The sequence below is a fragment of the Tetrao urogallus genome, assembly GCF_951394365.1.
Source record: "Tetrao urogallus genome assembly, chromosome: 15".
NCBI classification, from domain to species: Eukaryota; Metazoa; Chordata; class Aves; order Galliformes; family Phasianidae; genus Tetrao; species Tetrao urogallus.
Window position 1 is genome coordinate 11057187 of NC_136828.1, and position 22950 is coordinate 11080136.

General features: G+C 47.5%; 1 protein-coding gene across 1 annotated transcript in view; it reads right to left on the reverse strand.

The window, feature by feature from the left end:
- FOXK1 (forkhead box K1) overlaps positions 1-22321 on the reverse strand; it is a gene marked incomplete at both ends in the record, with an annotated part of 41736 nt that extends 19415 nt beyond the window's left edge. Inside the window, one exon of the mRNA XM_079543147.1 lies at positions 21945-22321. Within this exon, the coding sequence (XP_079399273.1) occupies positions 21945-22321 (377 nt within the window). The remainder of the gene's footprint in view (positions 1-21944) is intronic.
- Positions 22322-22950: the final 629 nt, after the last annotated feature.

Sequence of the window (22950 nt, forward strand, 5' to 3'; positions counted from 1 at the left end):
ACAGCACAAAAACCCACCGCTCTCTCTCCAGCATCTCTCAGTTCTGAGCCCCAAGCAGGAATTGCTCATCCTTCACAAATCACTGCATAGGTATCACTGGGATTTCAGGTGCGGGCTGGAGGTTTGGGCAGACTGAATGATTTCCCCAAGGTCACGTATCCCATCAATGACTACGCATGATGTAGAAATAAAATGACATACTTCTGGGCTCCTGCTATATCGAGGACTAGAAATCATCTTTTATTAGCTCAATGCACGTACCTCAGAAAGGTATGAGTTACTTGAAAGTATCAAGACCATAAGCAACAGGGAGCATTAAGCCATAAAGACCAGAGAGCAACAGACAGCATCCTCTACATACTGTACAGCCAAAACACACTGTTTTCTCTGCACATGATGCTGAAGGATCATCTAGCAGGTTTCAGATTGAACACCACATATTCAGGAGCACCCCCCTTTAGGCAGCATGGTTTATTACTAAAAGTCAGAACAGGGCCTTTGCAAGCCTATGGGGTCTCATTTCCTTACAAAGAACATTGATTTCTTAATTGCTACTTTAAAAAAATAAAAAGAAGTTGCACATTTACATGAGGCTACATCCAGCCTTCAAGAAACAATGTGGAAATTCAAAAGCCAACTAGGACTGACGTTTCCCATACTCGAACAGAAAGCTTTCCAATTCATAGTGCCTACAATAGGCTCAGGGCTGTAAAAGCGAGTGCGCTGCAATTCTACTCACTGTGCTTCAATTAAACAATGATGTGCAATCAATAGAAGCCTTCCAGGGATCATTTCACTGATACTAAGGTTAAAGAAGCAGGAAATAAAAACCAGGTTTTATCCTGGGAAAGGCCAGCAGAGCACAGCAGCTGTGCTGGCCTCCAGCATCACGTCTGTAGAAGGAAATGAAGGGACTCGGGTGGTGCTGCTCCAGCACTGAGCGCTGCTGTGAGCTGAACATTAATTCTTTTCACCCGTTCGTTATTAGATCCTGAATGGTGACAGAACCAGGTGGTAGGCAAGCAGGTCAGTAGTTGTGACTGAGTCATCTCAACACTGCTACTGATAGAAATGCAGGGCAACAACCCCACTGCTGCTCTACAAACGCTCCCTGCTCTTTGCGCCACATAATCCAGCTCTGCTGTAAGGTAATGTTCAGAAGCTTGCTACAAAATGTGCAAAATTATCATTCTGGCATAGGAAGCTCATTCCCATCTCATCCCAAAGAAGCTGGCTCAGCATTTTGCAACATGGAATCATGACGGCTTTGCTGCATCCAGTGGGAGTTTACACTGCCTCTCATTCATTTCAAAGGTCCCACCACCTGTGCTCGTTAATACATTAAATGAGAACATCATTGCTGGCAATGCAGTCTCATCATGTTTATCCAGCTCTTCTAACCACTGTTCCCAGCAGGCTCCATACACGAGTGCAATTCAGAGTGGCAGTGGCCCTGCAGTGCACACCAGCAGCACACACAGCTACTGAGATGAGCCTGAATCAGGCCCAGGGAAACACCAGACTGGATTTTAAGCTTTTGTTCTGTTGCAGGGATTTGCCTGTAGAAAGAGCAAGGAGTACATACATTTGCACTGAGCAACTCGTGGACTAAGGCTCAGTACAAAGCTTCCTTGTTTCTCAAGTGTTCACTAAGAAAAGCCAAGCTTTCTCTGGGGGGGTTCTGTGCTGCAGTGCCAGGTACACAGCATTTGAGCCCAGGATGGATCAGGCCATGTGTAACAGTGCTCCACACAGCCCTGGCCTGCTGCTGATCTCAGTGGTTCCCAGTGCAGAGCCTCCAGGTAGCTGTGCAGCACTGCCCAGGCCGCCAGTTCATGAGCACAGGCAATCTGCACAGAGCTAACATTTAGTTTTTCTAAACTCATAAGCCAAGCTGAAATTGGAAGCCTGAACTAACGCAGTAAACGTGTGCCAAGAGGCTGGCCTGCCTCGCTGTGCTGTTCCTCAGGTCCTCCCAACACGACTGGATTCAGACACGTGATTTACCCGCACTGCAAGGGGGGGGGGGGGGGGGGGGGGGAAGGAACAGAGGGGCTGGGCTGGCTGCAATCACATTGCTACAGATAGGGACTGGAGCAGAACCCAGCACACACTGCTAGCTGTAAGGCATTCTGCTAGCTAGCATGCATGTGGCCACTATGCAAGGACCGTTACAGCAACCACGGCCATGCAACAAGCAGGGACAGCCTCTGCACGGCCCCTGAGCTGCCTCCATCAGCACATCCTCACCAGTGCTGGGGAACTGCGGCAGTGAGAAATCAGGGAAGTGTAATTTCTGCATCGTGGCAAAGCTTGCTTTTCATTACACTACAGCAGAATGCAGTTTTAATGAGCTTTTCTAATTGTTTCCTTCATTAACCTCTTTCATTCCAAAGAGGATAAATGCAAATTGCATTAGTCCTATTCAGAAAGGAGGCACAGGAGTTAAGTCTGTGGGAGTTATGCACCTACAGAAGATAAGCAGGACAAGGCTGACAGCCCAGACAGAGCTGAGCATGCATTCCTTCAGACTGCTGTATATACTGGAGGTCATTTAAGCAGAATTTTACTACTTGATCCATGTTGCATGATTCCTATCAATGAGACACAGAAATTACTACTGCTGCTTAACATTTCCACCATGAGAATAGCTCAATCTGGAAGCACTCATCAGACAACATAAAAGGCACGATGAAGATCCAAAGGTGTCTGAGATGCAGCTCTGAAGCACCTCAGAAATTCCCAGCTGATCACAAGGGGATAAATGAAGGTCTGCAAAAGCCTCCTAGTTGGCTGCAGGCAGCGAGCAGCTTGCTTCTATTGCAGCAGCACAGAGCTCCACAGATAACGTGCTGCAGTCAGCTGCAGCCTGCAGTTCTAGCCCTATAAAGCAATCTGCTCTACTCAATACAATTATATCACGTTATATACATCTTAATTTCTTGTGGGAAAAGGGAAATGGGAAATTCCCATTTCTCTCGGATGTCATGCAAGGCAGTGGGTGCATTTGTCTTCAAACCAAGAGCACGCACACATAGCAAGCTCCATCAATTGCAAAGAAACAATTTGTGCCTTGTGGGATTACAGGCAGGAGAAAGTCAAAGAGAGTGGACTGCCGGCTCCCTGCTGGGCGCAGGCTATGTGTACACACTGCAGACCGAGGAGAGAAGGAGAGCATATGCCACGCGTGGCTGCAGTGATACAAAGGATGTTGCTACAAGTTCTGCTTTGCTTTCACTAAGACAGAATGTCAGAAGTTTCCTGGCCGCGCTCCTGGCGCTGACACGCAGCGCTGTGCTATTGGGCTCCTTCATGTGGCAAACCAGCGCCAGCGACCGCAAGCATTTCACCTATGTGAGGTCTGAAAATAAAATGCTGGGAAACACCAGGCTTTACATAAACATCCACCCTAAAGCAGCCCTCGCTGAGAACGGGTAGGGGACAAAACAACAAAAGCAACAAACCCCACCACGACAACTCCATACCCCATGTGACATCATACATAATACCCAGGAATGCTCTCCCCCTCCTCAAAGCACATTTTACTGATGCAAAGGAAACTGAGATGCGTTTGCCAAAACACAGTACCACCACAAACAGAAGCTACGACATGCACTGTTCCTTTGTTAGAGCACCCTGTGTGCTGCTCAACACTAAATGGCTGCTGCTAAGCACAAGAAAAGAGACTTGGAAGGGAGACAGGAAACTGCTGGATTTACACCGTAAAAAAGCACTGTGACAAAGTGGAGAAAACATATCTGTATACATACACATTTATAAATATATAAAACACCATTCCAGTCCATTATGCAAAAGGCAGTAACCAGAGCAGAAAGCTGCAGAGTGCTACATGAGGTGCCATCAGCAGGTCAGCCCACCTCAGCTGACCTCACTGTCCCACGATGCCCCCAACCTTGCTGTCCTGAGCGCTGCGAGCATTAAATACAACAGTAGCACTGCTATGTTCATCCCTGCTACTAACAGTCTTGAGATGCAGGTTGAACAAGAAACACTTTATGAAATGCTTCATTGAAAAATAACACTTTTTGCAATTTGCATCAGACCAGAAAGGCAGGTCTGGGGTTTCCATTCACAAAATAAAAAGAGAGCTCACCATAATCCCTTCGCTGCAGCTGCCACTTTTTCCTATTAAACTCGCAGCCCCTGTTACTACACTGCTGACTCTCAATACCTACATCTTTCCCGCTGCCTCATCATGCAAAGGGACACAGCTGTATCCCAAGCCTGCAGTTAGCTCCAGAATCAGTGAATTGCTGAGGTTCAAACATGGACAACCAGCTCTTTAAGTACAGCAGCAAGAGTTGTGATGGAACTGAACTACACCATTACTAGCTAAAACTTGACCAAGGATTCCCCAAAAAGTCCTCTTAAAAGAGATATTAAATCCTCCCATAACTTCTCTGAAACCAATTTCTTCTTCCTACCAAGTGCACATAGTTCACCCTGAATAATATCACGTTTATTTCCATGCATGAAGTCCCAGAGACACACTGTGTTTCCCAGCTCAAGTGAGAAACTGCCTTCAGCCATCACCACTGCCAGTTATTGCAAAGGACTCCATTTCACCAGCGGGCAAGACAGACACATCTCACCCTTTGGGCAATGTGTGGGGTAAAGATGAACAGTTCAGGTCATGATCAATGCACAGCAGTGCACGGGCAGTCCCTACAGAGATGTGCCTGTTAGCTCCCATTACAGCTCCCTTCTGTTGTCAGTTAAGGGAAGAGCAAATTGGTTGCATCTATGAAAAGGAAGTTCCCACTAAGTCATATAAACACACTCCCTATTCGTGTGATGCTTTGAAAGAGTCTGAAATGAGGAGCCTCGGACAACATGAAAGACTCTCTGGGAAAGTTTACCCAATATCAAACTAAATTTAGTTAGGAGGGGTTAAAGGTTTACTTCGCTAACCTAGCCAGGTACCTGAGCCCCAGAGGTCTGCCCATGGACAGAGAGGCAAACTGCCAAACATAAGAACTGCAAGATGCTCTAATTGCTGTGAGCGCTGCACAACAGCAGAGCTGTGAGCTCCTGGCTGAGGACTGCTGCTTTGTGATGCTCTGGGACCACGCAGAGCCCAGCCCAGCGCTGTGCAGAGCTGCAGCATTTCCAAAGCCAACGGTGGTACCCAGCCCAAAACAAAACCTAACTGTGAAGTGCTCAGGGCGATTCCTATCCCTGTTTACATTTTAGTTTGCAGAACAAGCAAAAATCTATTTTCTCCATCTTTCGTAAGAATAAGCTAACTCTGATAGGAATAACCATGGGAAGGACTGTGCTCCAGATGATTACTTTGCTGAACTGCAGCTGTCTGAAGCAGCAAGGTAGGCAAAAGTGAGAGCAGTAAAATCTCCTTCCAATTGAAAGTGAATGACTATGAATGTTTGGAAGGAACGTCATGAAACCAAACAAGCAGCTCTGTAAAGCTGTCTAAGCTGTCACAGGAGATTATGCACTACTCACCCCTCCTTTATAATAAAACAATACTAAAATCGTCCAGCATTTCCTGTTCCCCTCCCTACCCCAGATTTTATATTTTAAGTAACACTTTGTAAACAAGACCTGTAAGAATCCTGCTGTAACATCTTGGGTAGCACTGCCTGCATTCCAAACGAACAAGTTAATTGCACTGAGGCTACAGGAGGAGTTCTGGAAGAGCGAAAACAAATCCATTTTATTCTCTTAAGTCTAAATACACGTCACAGAGCAGGCATGTACCTGTCACCGTGGCAATTTAAAGTCATTCTATTTGTTTTCTTTACACATCTCTTTAGGCAGAGGGACAGGAGCAGCACAGCTGCTGGGTTTTTAAGAGTGCTTCATTCATTCTGAAGGTTACTGCAGTCCTAAAGTAATAGGATTTTCAGCATTTGCTATTTCTCTTTCAATCACACTCCTGATCTGACCAGATTTAACAGAAATCCCATTCAAGTCTAACCCATAAAGTCCAGAGAAATATCTGTGATTCTCAGTAAAATAATCTGTTGCTTTTAGGAAGAGATGAGAGAAGGGTCTGTGAGTCAATGGTGAAGCTCAGAATCCTCAGCTCCCTGATGAAGGCCGTGTGGACACTTCAGTGTATTTGCTCCTCCTGGAACAAAGCAACTCAGTGCAGACAGGAGGCGAGGCAGCACTGCAGAGCTCCCTGCAAACACACCTCTACTACTGCTGGCCACTGCCACTTAATGAGAGGAAAAGCTGAGAACCAGTAACGGTGACTTTTAAACACATCCAAAGGAAACTGAGGCCAGAAAGCACGGAGCTTACCTGCAATCTCTGTAACCACCACAAAGATGGAACAATCCAAAGTGCTCATTCTCAGCTATTCCATAGGGCACAATACGTGCTTACATTCAGGAAGGCTGGTTTCCAGCTAAGCAGCCACCTGAGCTTTCCACTCACTCACCTTGCATGCTCCAACAAAATCCCTTTATATTTATTTTATATCCATCATGCTGAGCATTGCAGATACACCCATCAAGCCACTCAATCTCGTGCAGTTTTACTTTAACACGATCTAATCTGCACCTATGCTGTAAGAGGCACTTTCTTCTCCCTCTCTGCCTTTCCTTCCCATCAACCATTTCCTCTTAGCATCACCCCATGTGCCAATAGCACAGTGCACACAAGTGCTGAACTGATGTAACGAGTTGCTCTTTTGGTTGGAGAACACTGTCAGGCAGCCCAGTGCTGCTCTGGCCTCACCTACCACATGGCAGCACGAGCCCAGCAAAAGCGAGGCATGAAAACATGGATGGAAATTCCAAGGAGGAATGAAAGAAGGAAGTACCAGCAGAACTGCTGTAGATTTGTGTCAGGCTATTAAGGAAAGCATATGTGACTACAGACTCTGATTTAAGCATCACATGATCCAAACTTTACCTTCTCCTTTCTGAAAAGAAAATACAATTCATTATGAGAAAAGCTCTGCTCTTTATCAGGGAAGTCCTATCAGCCATCTTGCTGATGGCTTTGAGGCTGGAAATTTTCAAAAGATTCTGAAACTGAGAAGTCACAGTTCTTGAGAGAAGCAAGAACAGTGAGACAGATAGCTAAGAAGGGACAGTGCATAAAAAAAAGTTAGGGTTGACAATTGTCACAGACATGGCACTGTGCTTCTTGCCAACTCTTAGCTGGAACTGCACACACAGTAAAGGATTTGTTCGTTAATGAGAGCTGCCACAGGTCACACTGGGATTTGCCTAACACTGCATATCATCATACCTGGAATGAGGCTTCAACACAGCTAGACAAGATTTCAAGTGAGCAAAGAGCGTGTACAGGCAAGTGCATCTATTTAAAACAAACACTACCAGCAGCATCAGGCAAAACCACAACTGATGCATAGCTACGTCTCTTAGAAGCACCAAGCAAAGGAGCTGCCATGAGTGTTTCTATCAAGCTCAGCTGCACAGGGCTTCCCTTCATGCACCAAGGCTCCCTGCCATGCACAGACAGATGCTCCAATTGGGATTTCACCCATCTCCTTTGAAGAACGCAGCGTTCACAGAAAGTTGGGGCCAACTTTGGGATTCCTGTCTGTGCAGCAGCACACACAGCCTCACACGCAGATTCCTCCTCTCCTGGTCCTGCAGACATCCCATCCCACCTGGGGCACTGCACAGCTCGGGGCAGCAGCGCATGGAGAGCAGCCAGGCAGGTGGGGGAGAACACAGCACCCCAGGGCTGAGCAGGAAAGCTGAAAAGGAAGAGATAGCAGGAGCCCAGCCCAGTGAACATCAAAATGCTGCTTGGGTTCACATACATTTTCTTTAAAAGCATGCAGAAAATAGATTGCTTTTTATTTTTTTTTTTGTGAGGTTCAAACAGCTTGATGTTGTCAGGAGAGCTTCCACCAAAGCACCATGCTGTGCAACTTGAAAAAACAATCACTTACTCTGCACAGCTTCTCCACAATCTCTTAGAGACTCTCTAGCAAATCTTTTAATTGCTGTCACAGAGCAAACTGACAAAACGAGCATCAGCACTGTCCAAACAACAGCAGCTAATTTTTCAAGTGAGAACGCGCTAAATTGTTCTGCACTGCAGAGTTTCTAGTGAAGAATCTAAAGCTATATTTTTATTTTCACATTCCTTACAGCTCTTTAATAACATTCAGATTTTACTATTTGAAAATTATTTGAGATGTCAGGCACAGCTTTACTTCAAGATTCACAGAATCCTGTAATTGAAGAATATCTGGAGTTGGAAAGGACCAAAATCTCCTGTTTCTGCACAAGGCAGAAAAAAGGAAAAAAACCTTAAGGTATTGCTGTTGCCTTTTCTTGTTTGTGTGGGTAATTAAATACCACAGCATTGTCAGGGAGTAAATTCAGTAAGAAAACAAGATCTCTTAGGGAAGAACATCATGGCGATTGCTGAGAAGAGTACATCAATCAGGGAACAGAGGGCAGCAGAGGGGTTCCTCTGGAGCCACCACCCTGCCTGGGGAGCTCACCTTATGGACGGGTCTTTTCCAGATCCAACCATCCCCAACACTGCAGCACAGGTCTCACAGTAAAGCTGCTGACTCCAGTACCAAAAATATCTACCTGAAGCAGCTGCCATCTCCTCCACAAGGCTATTAGAGCACAAAGGAGGAGTCTGCAGTTTCCAGACCCAACCTTTCCAAAAATCCTTCAGCAGAAGCCCCTGTAAGCCAGCTGGGAATGGCTTTTCATGCATTTCAATACCTGCAAAAGAGCTGAAGGATATTCCTGAGAAACAGTCACTACCACTTCTCTTTGAACTCAGTGGAGCACCAGTCAACCCTCACCTGACGGGGGATGAATTCACGTTTTTACAAACAGAACAGAAATAACAACTAAATATGAAGGCTTAAATAAAGCTTAATCCAAACGTGGATTAACAAAAGTGGTTGTTAATAATCAGATTAAGATATGTAGGATGATCTCACAAATGAAGCCTTGGTACAGTCTGAAGAGTATAATTAACAGGCTTTAATAACAAATCGCATTAAGGCAGATTTTTGGTACTTGGGTCAGTGACACAGTGAAAGCCCACCACACAGCCAGCCACGTTAAGCGCCCATCATACAACAGCAGCTCCTGGGTGCCTAACGATCAGGAACAGAGAAACGGAGGTGATGTTATAATTGTACCTCACTCAGTTTCACATTTCAAAACATTGGAGTCAGCTTCAAAATATGCCATTCACTCCAAATGGGCAGCACCGGGCACAGGGCTTGCTATCAGAAGATGAATTCCTCTTCGCCTCCCACTCCTCTGCAAAGAGCAGGCTGCAGCTCAGCAGCACAGACTGGAGATGAGCTGCGTGCAGTCAGCCTGCAGCATCAGAAGGGCTGACTGCTCTGCCAGTGCTAACATGTGGGCATAACCATCTTACCTGCACCCACAAATACTGGATGTGACATTACACCAATTTAAATGAGTCCACAGCACTAACAGTTACAGTTGTCTTTTTATCAGTGTAGGTGGCAGGTTTTATTTTTTATTATTTTTAAGCTCTCTGGAAGGCGAATTCTGGCCCCACTTCTCCCAGCCACAGAGGCTGCTCTGTTCCTGTGAACTCCTCACTGTAAACAACCTCATGTCTCTGAGCAAACTGCTAAGGTAGAGCAAACTCCTTTCCTTGCATGTCATACGGTCAGCCACGTCCTACCCCAGCACTGCCACACTCGTCAGCTAACGTCTCCCATGGGTGGTGCCTCCCAGTGCAAAAACAGTGGAGAGAAATAAGCAGCAGCACCACTTTGCAATGTATGAACTCTTCCCACCAAGGCTGGCTGGCAGCAGCAGCACTTGTGTTTAGATAGGGCTGGCTGCCAGCACCAGAAAGTTTCGCTATCAGCACTGCAGATGACTGATACGATCTGTAACACACAGCAAACCTATTATGTTGTTTTGTTGTGTGTGTGGTTGTATACATAAAAATAAGGAGTAGTTAAGGAGCTGCATGTCACACAAGGGCTTTACACACTGCTGCCGCCATCATCATTGAAACCGTTCCTTCACCAACTAATAAATATCTGATCTTCAGAGAAAATATAAATTATGTGCAACATCGTGGGGGGAGGGACAACATCTCTTTCCTCACCCAGCCTCCTAACTGCAGAAATCCCTTCCCACGTTCAGCAGATCATGCTGAGAGTACTACCAATATTGCACTTCAGTATCTGTGATAGCAAAGAGGCTAAGAAACACCATTTCAGCTCCAAAGGAAGATGACAGCTTTCATGAACTTACCTCTAACTTTGTCATTTCTAAATTTTCACTATAAATATTTTCCTAACGATTGGTCGCCTATCGGCCTTGTGTTTTGAGCCACTTGTACACCAGCATTAGCTTTTAAAAGGGTATGCCCAGAATAAGTCTTACACTTAAAACTCCCATGGGTCATAACCCCACTGGCATGTTTTAAAGCCTTGGATCTTTGAAAGCCTCTCCCACCCAGAGACAGCTCACGGTTCCTAAAGCAGCAGGGTGACCTCAGAGCCCACAAGCTCAAGAGGAAAGAGGCCACCAGCAGCATGCAGAGCCTCACTGGAGCTTTGGATGCACCCTACACAGAAGGCAGTGCCCATGGCTATCAGTCCTGTGTCACCACGCAGCAGCCAGTCTGATCCACCGCCGCCAGCAGACACGTGTGCCACAGCAATAACATCACCTGCAGCTGGAAATAAACACAGATGACCAACCAACCACTCCCTCCTCCCAGCCTCCTTCACGCCAATAAATCTCAACCTGCCTGTTTGAGCAATGTTTAATCATAAACAGTTTTGAACATGCTCCAGCACATAAACAAAGGTGAGTAGGAGAAAAGCGAGGAGCCCAATCCATGCTGCTGAACCAGGGAGCAGCGCCAAGCAGGAAACTGCTGAGGAATGGGATGCAAGCACCTGGCATTCATTTAAACAACCACCATGCAACATTAAAGCACACAGAACTGCGACCACAGGAGGTTTTCAAGGACTAAATGCATTAACATTCTTGGTTCTCTTAAAAAGAAATAAAAAATAAAAAAAAAAAAAAAAAAAAAGAAAAGAAAAACCAAGTTGCTGAGAACACCCACTTAGATGCATTAAAAGTGAACTAGCATCATTGATCTCATCCCACTGCCATCTCCAAAGCAGTCATCTTGATTCCCTTCTGTGCTGCTAATCAAGCTAAAATTAACTCCTCTCCTCCTGCTCACTGCACGTGCCAGCAGCAGCACAACCAACATGGGCAGAATCAATTATTCTTCGACGCTGGGGCATCTTCTGGGGACAAAAATTCATTTCAAAGGGATTTTGCTCTGACAGCAGATATCACAGATAAATATCAGAGATATTTATCTTGCCTTAGCATTCAGTTTTGAGCTCATCTATTTTAGATTCTGGTGTGATTTTTCAATGGAAAGAGAAAAGCCAAAGCAAAAACAAACCCCCAACCCTATCAGATAACATCCATTAAACAAAGCTAAGCACAGATCAATTGGCAGAATGACAGAAGCAGAAAAAAAATCCCTCACAGTCTGAAGATACACATTCTTTAAAAGTGCTTGACAGCAGCTGGGGTTATGCAATTAAAAACAAAAAAGAAAAACTGATGCACAGCACAGTGGCAAATAGGGTTATTTCACCCATCCTTATTGTAACGCACTGTCCCACTGGGTTAACTCCAGGCATGAAGGACAGCTTGTATGGCACAGGGCAGGACAGCAGCTCTTTATGTTCTGCTGTCACATCCCCAGCCCATCACCATCCTTCATGTGGTGCTCACAAACCCTCTGCCATCAGGCTTCCACGTCAGACACTACACCAGGTCTCGAGTTGTGCTTTCCAAGGTCTCGGAGGCATTCCTGTAGGAATACTGAGCCCCACCGAATCCCCCAGACCCACAGCACAGCTCCCAGCCCTGATGGCTGAGGACACGCAGATGCAGCACAGGGCAGCTGTAGGCTCCCAGAGTGCAGTTGCTGTTGGTGAGCACCCAGACTGACAGCGGTTGGTTCTCTGGAGGCGTTACAGCCACGGCAAGCACCCTGCAGCACATGCTCACCCACACGCCGTTTCTGCTACTCCCCATTCATCATGGGCTGTTTTCCCCATCTACGACAGCCCTGAAGAGGAGTCTGGCTTCAATTGTACCACATCAGAGACCACAAGAAGTGACTCAGCAAAGCATGGCCACTACCAGCATCCCTCACTTCTTCCTTGCTTCTGTGAAACTGGAGAGCCCTTCTGAGCAACCTTCCAAGCCTGATCTTGGTTAAAATTGAAAAGGTCAATATTCACTATTTTCCTCCTTTGCTCATCTTGGCAGAAACACTCAACTAAGTACGTTTCTCCCCCAGTCATAAACCACAATTAACACCTACCCCCGCGCCAAAAAAAGCCCCACCTGCACCCACGCTTTGGGGAACTTCCCCCCAACAGCCTCTACAAAAAGTTCTGATTTCAATAAGTAGCAATCACGGAGCTAAACGTGCAGTGACACATGGAACAGGCAGCAGTTCCCTGGACCCTGCAGCCGGGCCGTTATTCATTTCCATACCTAACCCAAAACCAAGCATCTTAAGGCTTGGCTCAATGCTGGGGAATTTCCAGCTTGCCACAGAAATGTGGCCACACGCAGCTCTGTCCCAACCCATTTTCCTACTTCCCAGCTTCTTCGTTATTACTATACGAATTCAAGTATTTCTATACCCTAGAGAAGGAGAAATTGGCCACCTATAACGATCAGGGCATTAGATCTCTTAATAACCACCAGAGAAAGAGACACTTGTTTCAGCATCTTTGTTGGATCCACTACAGCAGTTTGATTCTCATGTAAATCTCATTTGCAATGCCATCAACTCAGTTCTAATGGGCCATTCATCACGGAGGGCTCTCCTTCAAGCAGCCAGCTGGTCTCCTTGAAAGGTCTCCCAAGCCACCGAGGAGACTTGCTTCCAAAGCTAAGAGCTACCTACAAACATGTTAGCCAAGGCGGTGCAACACAAAATAACCTCCGTAAAGCTCAAAGATCTTAATTCCCACACATATACTCCAAAAAAACCCTTGTGTGGGATGCTGCTAACCTTTGAATTCAATCAGTCTCTAAGAGGGCTTAACACAGAGCGTGACTGTGATGTATTTTCCTTCGAGGCTGGTTCAGCTCATTTAGAAAGTGATTTGGAGGGAGCCAATGTGCTATTTATGTACGTTATAAAAAACGACCCATATGGACTCAGACTCTGCAAAATGCTCGCTCCAGTCCGTTCCACTCCCTCTGAAGACATTTCACAACTCATTCAATGCCCAGCAGAGGAAGCCAGGATCAGGGTTTTAAAAGCTGCTCTGGGGTAATTTAGATGTTTTAAAAGCTGGCATCTTTTGGACTCAGAGCCAAAAGAAGCATCTGGGGCGACACAGAGCATCTCTCACATGTGTCTACAAAGTGACACCCACCTGCAGTCTCCATGATGCTGACACTGAAACTGAAGGTTAGAAGAGGATCCCAAGCACAATTTGGTACGACAAAGTCTTCCTATTAAAGAAGCAGGAAATAAATTCATCTTGCTGTGATTTCATCCTAAGGCAAAGGTGCACCAGACTGCCTTAGGACAGACACCCAGCAGGACACGGCTAAGAGAGTAAACATTTTAAAATATCCCCCAAATTCAAGTATTTTAAATCCTACCAGAATACATGAATGTGCTGAGGAGTTTCTTCCATGCAAAGAACTCCACCAAGTAAAATGACAATGGCACACACACAGTGACAGCTCACATGCCAGCTGCCTCCACAATGGTACCATTACCTTAAAATGGGGACATTTCTGAGAGTTAATTTCCCATATTGCTGCCATACCCTAACGTCCCTACCTCCTTCACTTCCATACAGCATACAGACCTAGGGAAACATTTCAATTCAGTGCACTCATCTTACCTCAGATTTGGAATCACTGTGCAAGAAAGAAATGTTTCCCAGGTTCATTCTGAGGGTCAGCTGGCAGCAAATTGCTGATCTGGGACACGCTGGTGTAAACAGCCCACATGCAAGTCCAGACTAAGTGACTGCACCTATTTCTAACAGCTGGTTTGCATGCACCTCGTTTATAAGAAAACACATAAGCAATGTTTTTATTGAACCAGTGCACATAAGGAATATTCTCTTAAGAACTCCTACACTTGAAGGAAACATTAGTGCTTGCCTTAATATTCCAATCAGAAAAGCATTAGCAGCACAGCTTGCTTTAGCCTTTTGACTTCCTCTGCAGGCATTACCGGGGCAATACAGCTTCATTATGGCTTGTCTCACCTTGCTGAGCTGATAGTTCCACAGCCAAAGGGACAGAAGGTGGCAAAGCCGCCCAATTGCCTGCCTTGTTGACAGCCAACACCCCTGTACACATGGCAGGCAGGCAGCCAACCTGAGGGACAGCATCTTATGCAAGCCATGAAATAATCAAAAATAAATAAATAAATAAATAAAATCAATAACTACCCAGCAGTTGGCGTATCTCCCACACCAAGAGCTGACACTTTAGTTTGGGCTACACCTCAAACTGAATATGAAAAGCAAAACCATTCCTGGTCTACCCATCGGGTGGAAGCCAAATTTGCCTTGTATGTCTTGTCCTTTCCTCCTCCCACACGCTCCAGAGTTAGTGCATTTCAGAGTCCGTGGTTCTTATGCCCCGGAGAGAGGAAAGGCCTTCAGTTGCTCAAGAGCAATTCCTTCAGCAAGTGCACGAACTGGCTCTGCAGGGAGTCCAGTCGTGCTCACTGGTGCCTTCTGTACGTGGCCTTAAGGGAGACGGAAGATTAAACCAGTTTGTGTGGGAAGACTTCCCAAGCCTCTCTTCAAAGCCGCACAAAGCAGGAAAAAAAAAAAAAAGGCCTTAGCTACAATGTTGTATTTCAGGGGAGGGGAAGGATGCCTTTTCCATTGTGCCTATGGCACTCTGGAGGCTTATTTTGTCTCTTTGCTCTGTTCTAGAAGATGGAGCAGATTTTTACCTGTACATGGAAAGATACAGACTTACACACTGCTTCAAGAGTGTTCTAGCAAGCGATAATGATGTGCTTTCTTCCATCTATCCTCCTATTCTAATCACCCAGCATGTATAACAACCAAAGGCTGTCCATCTTCGCTCCCTCTGCTAAGGTACAATTCCCAGCTCATTGCTGCTTTCTCTCTCCCCAGCTGTCAACATGTCATCAGGCAACAGGAAAATTACCTACCCAGTATGCTGAAAAGAGGGAGAAAAACACCGAAACAAATTGGAGCCTGCACATACACAACAAGTGACAGCCTGAGAAATTAAGCTCCTTTTTGAACTACTAAAAATAGACTGGGAAGGGAGAGAAGGGACTATCAATCAAATCTTACTTAGAGTTGCTGAATATTCAAAGAACAGGCTTCTAACAGAGTGCTCTCTCAAGATTACTAGAGATTTTCATGATAAAAAATGCACGAGGACAAGAAGGAAGGAGTAGAATGAGGAGCAAAATACACAAGACAGAAGTGGATACAGAGTATTAATTAGGCCATTAAGACCCTTAAATGTTTTACCGTCCAATAAAATATGCATTTCATAAAAATTAAGTGTCATGCAAAAGTAATGCACACATGAATTTTATTGAGCTGCTCTAAAGGAACCGAAGATGTAAATCACCAGCAGGAAACATCTATGGACAAGAGAGAGCAGGCATTAAGTGCATCTGCATTAGGAAAACAGAGGAATAACAGTTTCTTCCCAGCTGTATATTCTTTAGCTATGGGATATTGGTGCTGCACCTAACGACAAGCAGCCTGCAGTACACTGCAGTGGGAAGAGGCACAAATACTTGAAAAAAGCCATTCCGTGGTTAATACTGGATTATTCACTGGAATGAGCAAATGCATTTAGACTGTACAGTAATTTGCACTCACAATTAGTCAATTAACCAAATAATCTGGAAGTACATGAAGATGTCTTTTCACAGCCCGCATTTAGAAGACAAAACGCTGCTTCAGCCTCTTCACCCTACAGGCCGGCACAAAATATCCCCACAAAGGATCCTTACTTCCCCAGACCCTCACCTGCCCTGTTTCTCAGGGTGAATCTGCACTCTGCTGTACCAGAACAGTGACATCTGAGCTAAATCTCCCCTGGTTTAGTTTAAAACCATTCCCTAATTGTCCATCACTATCAGAACGTGTAAAAAGTTGCTCTCCCACTGTTTATCAGCTCCCTTTAGGCATAGGAGGGCTGCAATGAGGTCTTCTTGGAGCCTTCTCTTCCCCAGCCTGCACACCCCCAGCTCTCAGCCTGCCCCCACTGCAGAGGTGCTCCAACCTCTGAGCATCCCCATGCTCTCCTCTGCACCCACCCCACCAGCCCCATGATGTCCTTGTGCTGGAGGCCCCACAGTGGCTTTTTGGGCACCCAACAGCCCCCATCCTCAGAGCACACCAACACTCCAGCTGCAGGAACTTCAGGCCACGCCAGAAAGCAGCCACTGCTGCACAAGGGCCAGTCATAAGCCTTTATTTGTATGGCATGAGCGGTGAATTCAAGTAGTTTCCTGTTCTTTACCAACATCCTGTTGCCACATCTACCCCTCCAGGAAACTGTAACACCGAGCAAGAGAATTTGGCATCCCACAGAACAGCCCTGATGACAAATGGCAATCAGAGCAGTTGCTAAGAGCTTTCTTGCAAAGAACACAACCACATCAATCCGGCTGTCATTTATACACTCGGTTATTCTGCAGAAGACCGCGTGGCCCATCTTCTGAAAGAAAACAAAATAGATGCTCTTTTGATCACAACGCACATGATTTGTTACCTCGAGTCAAAACCGGAACTCTGCAGCGAGGATGTTCACCCCGAAATAACCGAGATGTGAATTACTACAGATCTCATGATTTTTCTTCCAGTTTCTGTAAAAGCAAAACCTCTCAGACTCATTCATCCCCTGGAGTTCTATATACAGCAACAGTGCTCACTGGAAGAATCCCGCAGTCAGCTGAGCATGCATGCCATGACCAAGAGGCTGCTAGCACAACGTTCCCCCAGCACAACGTGAATCCACATTTAAGCCTTCAGAGCTGAGGCTCTGCACAAGACAAGCATGGCACGCTCTGCTTAGATCCATCTTTTTATAGTCAACATGTCAGCTAAGCCGAACTGAGCTTGGTTTAAAGGAATACATAAGGGAGCTACGCAGTGAGCTTTGCATAGCGCTGGTTTATACTCACAGCCTGACTTACAGCACTGCTATTTTTGAATCAACAAATCGAGTGCTGGTTTCATGTAATGAGAAGCTTTCCTTAAACGTTTAACATAAGCCGTGACAAATTGAGTTGCGTAGCTAAGAGTTATTGCTCGACATAAATTCCATAATTAAAATAAAGTAAGCCTTTATCGCAGTCTTGCTGTGCAACAAAAAACCCATTCAGGTCTTTGAAATCAGAGCATGAAAAATGTAAGATAAAGAACTAAGATAGCAAACCTTTAAAGAGTTCCTAGCAGGAGTAAAACCACCATCCACCACAGCTGCAGCACAGCAAATGATGCGCTTCGAACAAAGAACCACCGCCACGCTGCAAACACAGATTATGCAATGTTTAAGAAGTAGAACTGCACGAGGAGCTGTCGGAGTGCTTCAGAAACAACGGCACAGCGCTCGTGGTTATGTGGTCAGAGCAGTTCCTGGGCACGCACTGCGACAGCATCGGCCTCACTGCAAGAACAGGGGCTGAGCAGCTCGTGAGCTCATCAGACACCGCGTACATCTCCACTTTCCTGGAGTATGGCAGCTTTTCTGTTAAGCTGTGCCCTGAGCTACGGGCCAGCAATGCCCAACCTCCCTGAGGAAGGGAACGGAGCACTGCTGAGCTCAGCTCTCTGATCCTGCTTGGGTGCAGAACCCAACGGCAGCGACAGCCGTGCTGCCCCAGCACGACGTGAGCTGTGCACTGCCACAGAGATGAACACACGCACAGGATTTCTTCAGATCAGCACCCTCAGATGTGCTCTGAGCACTGGACTACTTATTTGTGCCAAGTGTTAGTACCTAGGAAAATCCCTTTATAAATAAGGCAGCGGGTTCATAATAAAATGCCACATGTACATTACATTGCCAGTTTATAATGGGGCCTATACACAGAGATAAATACACATGCATTTAACTCTGCAGTTTAACTCCACATAGCCATACATCTCCTTTCCACGCATTTTACACTTCAAGAACTACTCCATTCATTGCTTCTATTTCCTAAATCCCAAGAAGAACTTCAGGCTTAAGAACTGTTTAACGCTTATAAATCTCGTGCTGAAAATACCAATTTACACTGAAAAAAAGAAAGTTTCAGCTCCATTAATAGTTCTAGTGCAAAGCCACAGAACAGGCACAAAGGCCACAAGCAAATATGCCATGAAATATTCACAGGCAAGCACCATTTTCCAGCCATTGAGCCCTCAGTTCAGAAAGCTCAAGTGCCATTATCAGGCTACGCTCAATCAACATTTGCAGTTTTTAGTCAATAGGACTTTTGTACTTAGGAGCATTTGAAAACCTGACCCGTAGCTGCTTAAAATTCAGGTTAGCAAGCTCAGCTTCCAGCTTCTGTCTCAGATCCTTCACTTCCAGGGGTGGAAAATGCTCAGTTTAATTATTGGAAGCCTCCAGCTCATTACCGTTGCTTCTAAAAACTGAGTTTATTTCTGAAGATTGCAAAGGAAAGATTAAAAATCCTGTGTTGGAATGATGCTGTAAACACTTGATTACATGGTAAGTCTGAAGCAATTATTGTCTTAAATGGGAATAATTACTTCGGGTAACGACTCCCACATTATCTTCAGCTTTAACTTGTATCGATAGTTTCAAATAAGACCACAGCACAGCCTACCAACAGTCTGGAGGTTTCTAATACAAGCCCAGATATTTCTCCCCAGATTTCCACTAGCACAGCTAAGAACAGCTTCTAGCAATCCTTAATTTTATTTAAGCACTTAATGTAAGTGCTTCCATGATTTCATCTTGATTTATCTGAGCGCTTGCTGCAGTGCGACACTCGCGTTAATTAAACAGATTAAGGGGCGTTCGGCTGCACTGCGGCCCTCCGCTTTTCCACCCACTTTGTTTCTAACTGTCATTAACCTCGAGGAAATGCCCTCCTTGTTGGTCATTACTGCTTAATTATACTCCACAGTTATGTCATCACATCTGTGAAATATAATCTTCCATAACACAGCTGTGAAAGGCGATCCGCCCGGCCGGCAGCGAGATCCTGCTCACAGCAGACGACAGAACGCGTGATGGGGACGGAGGAAGCGGTGCAGAGCTCCTCTGCGAGGCCCTTGGTTCAGAGCAGGGCTGCTGTTTTGGGAGGCACGGGGAATCTTCAGAATGAAACACCTCCAGCTCATCCTATTCCTCCCATCCCCGCCCCTCCCAACGAAGCCTTCTGTAGGTTTGAAGGATGTTTGCTTCCAAACTCAGAAGAGGGTTTACAGCACACAAGTTTCGTAAGAGTGAAATGAGAGGAGACCTCAGAAATGGAATGTGCGAGTCCAAGATTTATGTTTTAGCATGAATTACACGTGGAAGATGCATTTTTTCCTGGAACCCTCTCATGATCTCATGATGCACAATCACTCCTTCGCTTGTAATAGCGGAATACAGCAGCGACTGCATTGACACAAAGGAAATAGGACTTGGCAGATTTTTTGCTATCCTTTACAAACAACAGATAGCAAAAAGAAAAGGGATGGCTATTCAGACGAGCAGCTCTAAGAGATCACCGTCACAAGGGTGTCCACCTAAATCATCAAATGGAGCAGCCATGAATTTCTAAATCTTAATACCAGCCATGCATTTTACTGGCAGATAGAGATGATGTGGCTGTTCCAAACAGGGCTGTGATGTTACCACAAAATAGTACTCAGGAAAAAAAAAAAAGTACAGCTGGAATTGTAAAGCCTGTGTACTAAGACTTATTTCTACTCCCCCTCCCCCCCCCCATATTTTGGCAATATTAGCTGGCTAGCAACAAGCACACAGACTGCTCTGCAGAAGAGAAATGGCACTGAGCGACGCTTTGTTTGCTCACTCAGTGGGCACGTGTGGGGCTGAGGGTGCAACGGGGAAAGGAGCTGGCTGATGTTCCACGCCTGGGGACAAAAGCAAGCAGAAAAAGCCTCACTCAATTCTGTGCTTCAACAGGATTTATTTTTTCCCCCTCTTGTCTGGGTTACAAAGCGTTGCCTGGCCAGGAGAAGGCGAGGAGTTGTTTACCTGCTTGAAGTATGGGGGCAAATTCCTTTAGATCAGTGCAAAACATTTTTCTGCTCCAGAACTCAGAAAGGGAGGAGCACACCAAGTTCCTTTATGTAGCTCAAACAGTGGCCGAGCAAGGAGGATGCCTTACTGTGCAGAGCTCATAACTGCATTAAACACTTCCCTGCACGGCAAAGGAAAATTGCTGTTCCCACTCCAGAAGTCAAGAGCAAATGGAAGGGGGGGGGGCACGGGGGTGTACAGGCAACCAACTCCTTGCTTGAGAGGGAGCACAATGCTTATGATTAACCAAGTGAAGAAATAGGACGGCAGGGAGGGGAGAGCTTGGACAAATAAACCGAGAACCAGAGGGAGCGACGCAACAGAGCTGCCCTGGGCTTTGGGTGGTCTTGTTTTACAAAGCAAGATTAATTAAACTGACATTGAAGGAGATCTCTTTCAGAAAATGAAACACGTTACAAACTAAAATGCCTCGGAGAGCGAGTAGCTAGGGAGTTATAACCAAATTACTAAGTACAAAATGAAGCAGCCTGCAGAGGAAATGAGTAATTAAAAAACCCTCCCCTGAGCAACAGGCTGGCTAGAGAGGGATAACTGCAGGACCCTTGTGCTGGAGGTGTGCGGTACCAGAGCCAAGCGCTGCTGGATGGAAACAGATGTTTCATACAAACAGCCAACAGCGTCGTAGAACACAATAAAACATCACCCCTGCCCTTACAGAATGCATCAGCCACAGCCTGCCCAGTGTGGCCTGAAGGATGCATGCAGGAATTACATCACCCACTGCCACCACACTGCCACCTCCGGGGCGAAGCTCCGCAGTAGTTGGACAGTGCTCAGCAACCATAAACAATATTTTCAGAGGAAGAACACGATTAACGGCGACCTCATCGTTCTTTCTGGGCCTTCCTCAAACAAGAAAGCTTATTTAGAATAGAAAGATGTCTCTGCAGCCTTCGGTGCTTTGTGAGTGGAACAAAAGTACGCAGGGCACTGCTCTGCAGGGGTCCTGGTGGGCAGCACCACCTCTGCTCCATAGAGAGTCAACACACAATTGGCCAACCCTGAAACACGCACTCAGACAAAAGTGGTTCTCCAACTTTTTCCACTAAAACTTTTCCAAGGCAGACAAACCCTGGGCGTAGCAAGCTTCGGCCCGCTGGGGAAAGCCTTCCTTCTCATTCATCTTCTGGGAATCCCTGAAGGGCCACCAGTTGGACACCAGCCTGCTGGCAGCGGCGTGCGGGAGAAGCACCACAGAGGAGGAGCACCCTACGGTGAGGAGCTCACGTTTCTTCCCCAGATGTGGTTCAACCAGCCGCTAACCCAGCCCTGCTAACACCCCCCGTTACGGTCACGGGCTGCTGGAAGGCGACATCCCCTGCAGACGCTGAGGTGGATTCGCTGCCTTCAGCGAGCAGAACCCCCTCCCCACCACCACCGCAGCCTCCAGCAGACACACAGCCACCCTTCTGCCACCTCCACGCCAGGCATCCCTCAATTCTCCGCGAGCCGGGGGAGGCCCCAAAGCCCCGTCCTCAACAGCGGCCCCTCGGAGGAACCACCGTCGCTCCCTTCTTAGCTCTCCGCGGACTCTCCCCGTCCCTCTCAGTCCCTCTCCCGGCCCGCAGCCCCGCAGTGCCGCCTCCCCCCCGGCCCAGCCCGACCCGCACCGGCGGCACTCACTGCGGCGGGAGCTGCAGGGCCGGGCCGCCGCGGCGCTGGAAGGCGCCGTCCACGAAGACTCCGTTCTTGCCGAGGCAGCGCAGGTAGAAATGCGGCTCCTGGAAGCTGAGCTGCAGGTGCCGCCTGGAGATGAAGCTGGAGTGGCCCATGTTGACGTCCACCGAGCCCTGCGAGGAGTTGCGGCCTATGGTGACGGCCGGCTGCCGCATGAGGAACTCGAACTCGCGGCCCTGCAGCCGAGCCAGCACCGGGCCGGGGGCGGGCGGCGCGGCCGGGGGCGGCGGCCCGGGAGGGGGCGCGGCGGCGGGGCTGCAGGGCGCAGAGCGCAGCGCCAGCAGAGCCCGCGCCCCGCTGCTGTCCTCCCCGACTTCGGCCATGTTCCCAGGCAGGGAGCGAGCCAGCGTGCCGGCCTCCGGGGCGGAGCCGGCGGGGCGGGAGGGGGGAAGGACGGGGCGGAGCGGGAGCCGGGCCGGGCCCCGCCGACGCCGCCGCTGCCGCTTTCCCCGGCCTCTCCTTCCAGCCCCGCCGGCCGGGCCGGGCCGGGCACCGCCGCGGTTTATAGCGCGGGGCGGGGGCGAGCCGGGCTGCGGGCTCAGGGCAGCGCCGGGGGCGCGGCGCCGCCTGCAGGCACCGAGCGGTCACCGCCCGGCGCGGAGCGCCGTTACTCGGGCAGGTGCCGAGGATCCGTGCGAGCCGCTTCGTGCGGGATCCTCGCGTCGAGTCGCTCCGCGGAGCTGGCGAGGCGCTGCCGGGAGCCCCGCTTCCTACCGAGCCGCCCCGCAGCTCCGAGCCCGCCCGGCATTGCTCCTTCGGGCACTCGCGCCAAGCCCGTGGCAGCCGTTTTAATCGCCGCTCGGTGCTGATAGCTGCAGCCTTCTGCAGAGCCTTCTGCCTTCCGAAGCTCGTCCCGCGTACGCTGAGGCGTGTGATTAAAAACCAATCTTTAAATGCATTCTTTAGTGCGAGGGGTTGCGTGTGTTTACCTTGCATCGCATTACTTCGTACT